This window comes from Babylonia areolata, chromosome 34 (assembly GCF_041734735.1).
Source record: "Babylonia areolata isolate BAREFJ2019XMU chromosome 34, ASM4173473v1, whole genome shotgun sequence".
NCBI classification, from domain to species: domain Eukaryota; kingdom Metazoa; phylum Mollusca; class Gastropoda; order Neogastropoda; family Buccinidae; genus Babylonia; species Babylonia areolata.
The window spans coordinates 23,717,505-23,725,004 of record NC_134909.1 but is presented as its reverse complement, the minus strand read 5'-3'; the positions used below and the strand labels follow the sequence as shown (position 1 = coordinate 23,725,004).

General features: G+C 46.5%; 1 protein-coding gene across 1 annotated transcript in view; it reads left to right on the top strand.

The window, feature by feature from the left end:
* The window catches only part of LOC143277601 (fibrocystin-L-like), a 95,871-nt gene that overhangs the window by 22,239 nt on the left and 66,132 nt on the right, over positions 1-7,500 (top strand). Inside the window, 4 exon segments of the mRNA XM_076582477.1 lie at positions 1,233-1,319; positions 3,877-4,167; positions 5,504-5,611; positions 6,206-6,629. Coding sequence (XP_076438592.1) covers positions 1,233-1,319; positions 3,877-4,167; positions 5,504-5,611; positions 6,206-6,629 — 910 coding nt within the window.

Below are 7,500 nucleotides of genomic sequence, written 5' to 3'. Positions count from 1 at the left end.
TTTATCATTTTATTAGTATTACTATTATTATTACTACTACCTTTTTCTATATTATAATTATTATTCATTTATTTATTTATTTATGTAAGCTTATCTATTATTTATTCCCCCGTTGTTTTATTTGTTGTTTTTTTTGTTGTTGTTGTTTTTGTTTTTGTTTTTTTGTGTGTTTTTTGTTGTTTTTTGTTTTTTTCTCAAGGCCTGACTAAGCGCGTTGGGTTACGCTGCTGGTCAGGCATCTGCTTGGCAGATGTGGTGTAGCGTATATGGTTTGTCCGAACGCAGTGACGCCTCCTTGAGCAACTGAAACTGAAACTGAAAACTACAACTACTACTTCTTCTTCTCCTTCTTCTAGTACTACTACTACTACTACTTACTACTAGTATTGCTGCTGCGGCTGCCACTTTCTCTTCTTTTCTTCTTCTTTTCTCTATAAGTTTCTTTTTTTTTTCCTTTTTGTGATGTTACAGGTGGCATACAATGTATATTCTTTTCCCGTGTGCGGTAAATGTTAGATTGATAATTGTAATAACTTATCGATTGTTCTTTGTTCTGACTGACCGATTGATTAGCAACACCTACTGATCAATGACTGTTACTGTTTGATCGAAAACTGAAATGGACACAGGTAACTGGCAGTGTGAATGATATGATTTTTGACTCACTTGTGTAAACAAAGTGAGTCTATGTTTTAACCCGGTGTTCGGTTGTCTGTGTGTGTGTGTGTGTGTCCGTGTGTCTGTGTGTGTGTGTGTGTGTGTGTGTGTGTGTCGTGTGTCTGTGTTCCGTGGTAAACTTAACATTTCTTGTCAGTTGACACCAAATTTGGCATAAAAATAGGAAAAATTCAGTTCTTTCCAATCATCTTGTTTAAAACAATATTGCACCTTGGGGATGGGCACAAATTTTTTTTTAAAAAGAAGCCTAATTACATGCAAACTGCATTTACTGTTATATCTATATTTTTTGTATTCTCTAAACTTGGCACTTTGACGTCTTATTCTGACACAACAACAAGAGGAGTCATTATTATCATTTTTTGTTCAAACAGGAACTTCTTTTGCTAAGCACGGAATTTTTATTTATTTTGCAAACATTTTGGTGCAGGTAGTAAAAAAGGAAAATTACTCTGTAATTAATGCTAGGGGACTTAATTTATCACAAGTGAGTCTTGAAGGCCTTGCCTCTCTTGTTGTTATGTGTTGTTTTTGTTGCTGTGTGATGCATACAGGTGACGATGAACGGGGTACAGTGCGGCATTCAGAGTCAGTCCTACAGCCAGGTCACCTGTCTCACACCTCCGCGCGGAGGCTCTGGGGTGGGTACTTTGTCGCTACCTTGTTGTAGGACTTCTTCTTCTTCTTCTTCTGCGTTCACTCGTATGCACACGAGTGGGCTTTTACGTGTATGACCGTTTTTACCCCGCCATGTAGGCAGCCATACTCCGTTTTCGGGGGTGTGCATGCTGGGTATGTTCTTGTTTCCATAACCCACCGAACGCTGACATGGATTACAGGATCTTTAACGTGCGTATTTGATCTTCTGCTTGCATATACACACGAAGGGGGTTCAGGCACTAGCAGGTCTGCACATATGTTGACCTGGGAGATCGTAAAAATCTCCACCCTTTACCCACCAGGTGCCGTCACCGTGATTCGAACCCGGGACCCTCAGATTGACAGTCCAACGCTTTAACCACTCGGCTATTGCGCCCGTCACAAATGTTGTAGGACATAAGTTTACATTTGCACCAACAGCAAAGTGAGAGCTGTATTATCAATGGTGTCTCCAGTCAATGGGAAATCATTTACAGCTTAGTCTTTTGTGAAGGACTATGACTCTCAAACTAGGAGGCAAAATTGCACTGGCTCTAAGTGCTGCAGCCTTGTGGGCTAGCTGGCCTTTGGGAACCATCCCAACGCCAACTGTCCTAAAACCCTCTTTGCCGAGAGAGTGGGGATGTAAATTGGGCAAGACACTCTCCACTATAATCAAATTCTAGCCCAAATAGTCGGAACAGCAGTTGCCTCCTCTGCTGTTCTGATGGTCATAGTCGGACACGACTGACTATCATATATATATATATATATATATATATATATATATATATATATATATATATATATATATATATATATATATATATATATATATATAATATAGTGTTATAGGTTTTGTTACTGACGTACTGGTTTTGTTATATGACGTACATGTTTTGTTACATTACGTACATGTTTTGTTACTGACGTACTGGTTTTGTTACTGATGCACTGGTTTTGTTACTAATGTACAGATTTTGTAACTGACGTACATGTTTTGTTACTGATGTACTGGTTTTGTTACTGACGTACAGGTTTTGTTACTGATGTACTGGTTTTGTTACATGACGTACAGGTTTTGTTACTGATGTTCTGGTTTTGTTACATGACGTACAGGTTTTGTTACAGACGTACTTGTTTTGTTACTGATGTACTGGTTTTGTTACTGACGTACAGGTTTTGTTACTGACGTACAGGTTTTGTTACTGATGTACTGGTTTTGTTACTGACGTACAGGTTTTGTTACTGACGTACTGGTTTTGTTACTGACGTACAGGTTTTGTTACTGACGTACAGGTTTTGTTACTAATGTACAGATTTTGTTACTGACGTACATGTTTTGTTACTGATATACTGGTTTTGTTACTGACGTACATGTTTTGTTACTGATGTACTGGTTTTGTTACTGACGTACAGGTTTTGTTACTGATGTACTGGTTTTGTTACTGACGTACATGTTTTGTTACTGATGTACAGATTTTGTTACTGACGTACAGGTTTTGTTATTGATGTACTGGTTTTGTTACTGACGTACAGGTTTGTTACTGTTGATACCTTGTTACCTTGTTGTACAGGTTTTGTGGTGGTACCTTGTTGTACATATGGTGTTACCTTGTTTGACAGATGGTGTTAGGTTGATGTACAGATGGTGTTACCTTGTTGTACAGATGGTGTTACCTTGTTGTACAGGTTTTGTGGTGTTACCCTGTTGTACAGATGGTGTTACTTTGTTGTACAGATGGTGTTACCTTGTTGCACAGATGCTGTTTCCTTGTTGTGCAGATGGTGTTACCTTGTTGTGCAGATGGTGTTGCCTTGTTGCACAGATGCTGTTACCTTGTTGTACAGATGGTGTTACCTTGTTGTGCAGATGGTGTTGCCTTGTTGCACAGATGGTGTTACCTTGTTGTACAGGTTTTGTGGTGTTACCTTGTTGTACAGATGGTGTTACCTTGTTGCACAGATGGTGTTACCTTGTACAGGTTTTGTGGTGTTACCCTGTTGTACAGATGGTGTTGCCTTGTTGTACAGATGGTGTTACCTTGTTGCACAGATGGTGTTGCCTTGTTGTACAGATGGTGTTGCCTTGTTGTACAGATGGTGTTACCTTGTTGTACAGGCTTTGTGTTGTTACCTTGTTGTACAGATGGTGTTATCTTGTTGTACAGATGGTGTTACCTTGTTGTACAGGTTTTGTGTTGTTACCTTATTGTACAGGTGGTGTTACCTTGTTGTACATGTTTTGTGTTGTTACCTAGTTGTACAGATGGTGTTACCTAGGTGTACATGTTTTGTGTTGATACCTTGTTGTACAGATGTTGTTACCTTGTTGTACATGTTTTGTGTTGTTACCTTGTTGTACAGATGCTGTTACCTTGTTGTACAGATGGTGTTACCTTGTTGTACATGTTTTGTGTTGTTACCTTGTTGTACAGATGTTGTTACCTTGTTGTACAGATGTTGTTACCTTGTTGTACATGTTTTGTGTTGTTACCTTGTTGTACAGATGCTGTTACCTTGTTGTACAGGCTTTGTGTTGTTACCTTCTCGTCGCAGGAAGTCAGTCTCGATGTCACACTAGAGGGTGAACAAGTCCTCTGTGACGACAGCACCTTCTGCAGCTTCACCTACGCCGCCTCCCTCACGCCGGTCATCAGTGACGTCACCCCTGACGTCATCAACAGCTCGTCGCCCGTCACCGTCACCGTCAGCGGGGAGAGGTTTGGCTCCAGCGCCGCTGACGTCACCGTGACGTTAGGTGGCGTGGACTGTGAGGTGCTGGCTGTCAGCGACGGTGAAGTGGTGTGCAGCGTTAGCGGGGTCCCCGCTGGCTCGCATGTACCACAGGTACAGTTCGTTGTGGTGTGGTGTGGTGTGTGGTGTGGTGTGTGGTGTGGTGTGTTGCGTTGTTTTGCGTTGTGTTGCATAACATATGCATTGTATTGTATTGTATTGCATTGTAACGCAATGCAACACAGCACAATGCGATTCAACACGTCACGGAACGACACACCACTCCACGTGACACACCACACCACTCCACACAGCATCACACAACACAGCATCACACAGCATCACACAACACAGCATCACACAACACAGCATCACACAGCATCACACAACACAGTACCACACCACACAACACCACACCACACAACATCAAACAACACAGCATCACCCAACACCACACAACACCACACAACACCACACAACACCACACACACACACAACACAACACAACACAGCATCACACAACACAGTACCACACCACACAACACCACACCACACAACACCACACCACACAACACCACACCACACAGCATCACACAACAACACCAAATAACACCACACCACACAGCATCACACAACACAACACCACACCACACAGCATCACACAACACAACACCACACCACACCACGAACACACCACACCACACCACGAACCACACCACGAACCACACAACACCACGAACCACACAACACCACGAACCACACCACACAACACCACGAACCACACAACACCACGAACCACACAACACCACACCACGAACCACACAACACCACGAACCACACAACACCACGAACCACACAACACCAGACCACACCACACCACACCACACCACACCACGAACCATACCACACCACGAACCACACCACACCACACCACACCACACCACGAACCATACCACACCACCAACCACACCACACCACACCACACCACACCACACCACGAACCACACCACGAACCACACCACACCACGAACCACACCACACCACGAACCACCACACCACGAACCACACCACACCACGAACCACACCACGAACCACACCACACCACACCACGAACCACACCACACCACGAACCACACCACACCACGAACCACACCACACCACACCACACCACGAACCACACCACACCACACCACGAACCACACCACACCACACCACACCACGAACCACACCACACCACGAACCACACCACACCACACCACACCACGAACCACACAACACCACACAACACAACACCACACCACGAACCACACAACACCACACCACGAACCACACCACACCACACCACACCACAACATTCTGTGTTGCCCCACAGGTGCACGTGTTGGGCAAAGGCCGGGCAACAACAACAACAGCAGCAGCAGGAGGAGGGGGAGGGGGAGGAGGAGGAGGGAGGTCCCCCACCGTCACCTTCCCGGCCCTCCTCATCCACCTCTCCCCCCAGGAGGGCAGCGTTCACGGGGGTACCCTCCTCACCATCACCGGTCTTGGCTTCGGCTTGGCCTCTTTACCCTTCGCTTCTTCTTCCTCCACATCCTCTTCTTCTTCCTCTTCTTCCTCTTCCTCTTCCTCTTCTTCCTCGTCCTCCTCCTCCCCCACTTCTTCCTCCGCATCCTATTCTTCCTCGTCTTCCTCCTCCTCCCCCTCCTCCTCTTCCTCCTCCTCCTCCCCCTCCTCTTCCCCCTCCTCCTCCGCCTCCTCCTCTTCCCCCTCCTCTGCCTCCTCCTCTTCCTCCTTCTCTCTCCCCTCCTCCCCCTCCTCCTCTCCCTCCTCCGCCCCCTCCTCCTCTCCCTCCTCCTCCTCCCCCTCCTCTTCCCCCTCCTCCTCTGCCTCCTCCTCTTCCCCCTCCTCTTCTTCCTCCTTCTCTCTCTCCTCCTCCCCCTCCTCCTCTCCCTCCTCTGCCCCCTCCCACTCTCCCTCCTCCTCCTCCCCCACCTCCTCTTCCTCCTCCTCCCCTTCCTTCTCCCCCTCCTCCTCTCCCTCCTCCTCTTCCTCTTCTTCCTCCTCCTCCCCCTCCTCCTCCCCCTCCTCCTTCCTCGTCACCCTTGACGGCCTTAGCTGCGCGGTGACGTCACGGACGCCCGACGTCATCAAGTGCGTGACGCCCGCCCACGCGGCCGGGGAGGTGGCGGTGCAGGTGACGTCAGAAGGCGGCGGGGTCGTCAGCACCTTCCTCCCCACCCTGACCTTCACCTTCTCCGAAGCCGCCAGCCCTGTGGTGCTCAGCGTGGAGCCTTCCGAGGGTGTGTCCTCGGGGGACGTGGTGGTGGTGACGGGGGAGGGGTTCTCCCCTGTCTCCTCTGACAACAGGGTGACGGTGGGTGGGGAGGAGGTGGTGGAGGTGACCGTCGTCAGCGTCACGGGCTCCACCAGCAGCGTCACCGAGCTCAGTGTCCTCCTGCCTCCTCTGGTGACGGGGCTACACGCTGTGTGGGTGCACGTGGCGGGGAAAGGGTTGTCCAACGATGACGTCACCGTCCAGTACTCCTTGGGGGAGGTCAGCGTCACCCCGACCACAGGTATGTTGAATAGAATAGAATAGATTTTATTGTCATGAAACCTTAAGGTTTATAAGACACAAGTGCAATGGTGAATGAATGAATGAAAAACGCACAATTAATCAATCAGTTAATGCAATAAATTGCAGCAGCATTCATAAACAAATTTTCCTAATCTTGTTTGTATATATTCATCATCTGTTAGCATCACCTGACTGGGAATATTTCCTGTGTTATTCGAATTTTGAATATCTTTTAAAAATTGTTGCCTTTAGGTTTTATATTTGATACAATGATCAAGAAGATGGTATAAGCTTTAAGCTTGTTGATGCTCTTTTGTCATTCATTGCATTGTAATCATGTGTATTGTTGAATAATTAAAGATTATTTAAACCATCAAGAAGATGGATTTCTTGTGTGTGTGTGTGTGTGTGTGTGTGTGTGTGTGTGTGTGTGTGTGTGTGTGTGTGTGTGTGTGTGTGTGTGTGTGTGCAACAGCAAAGTGTGAGCTCTTGTTATCAATGGTTTCTCCATTGCAGTGGGAAATCATTTACAGCTCAGTCTTTTGTGAAGGACTATGACTCTCAAACTAGGAGGCAAAATGTACTGGCTCTTAGTGCTGCAGCCTTGGGGGCCAGTTGGCCTTTGCGAACCACCCTAACGCCGACTGTCTTTAACTCTCTCCATACGAACGGCGAAAGGGACGACGTTAACAGCGTTTCAACCCAATTACCATCATCAAGCGGAAGGCTCTTATACTGAAGAGGTGAATGTTGACAGAGAATACCACAATTCTGACGACGGAGGCTAAAGGTTGGGTCATTCAGACACCCACTGAACATCCGAGGGGTCTGTGTAGAGGAGAAGAGAGGACTGGCCGTACTGAGTGAGT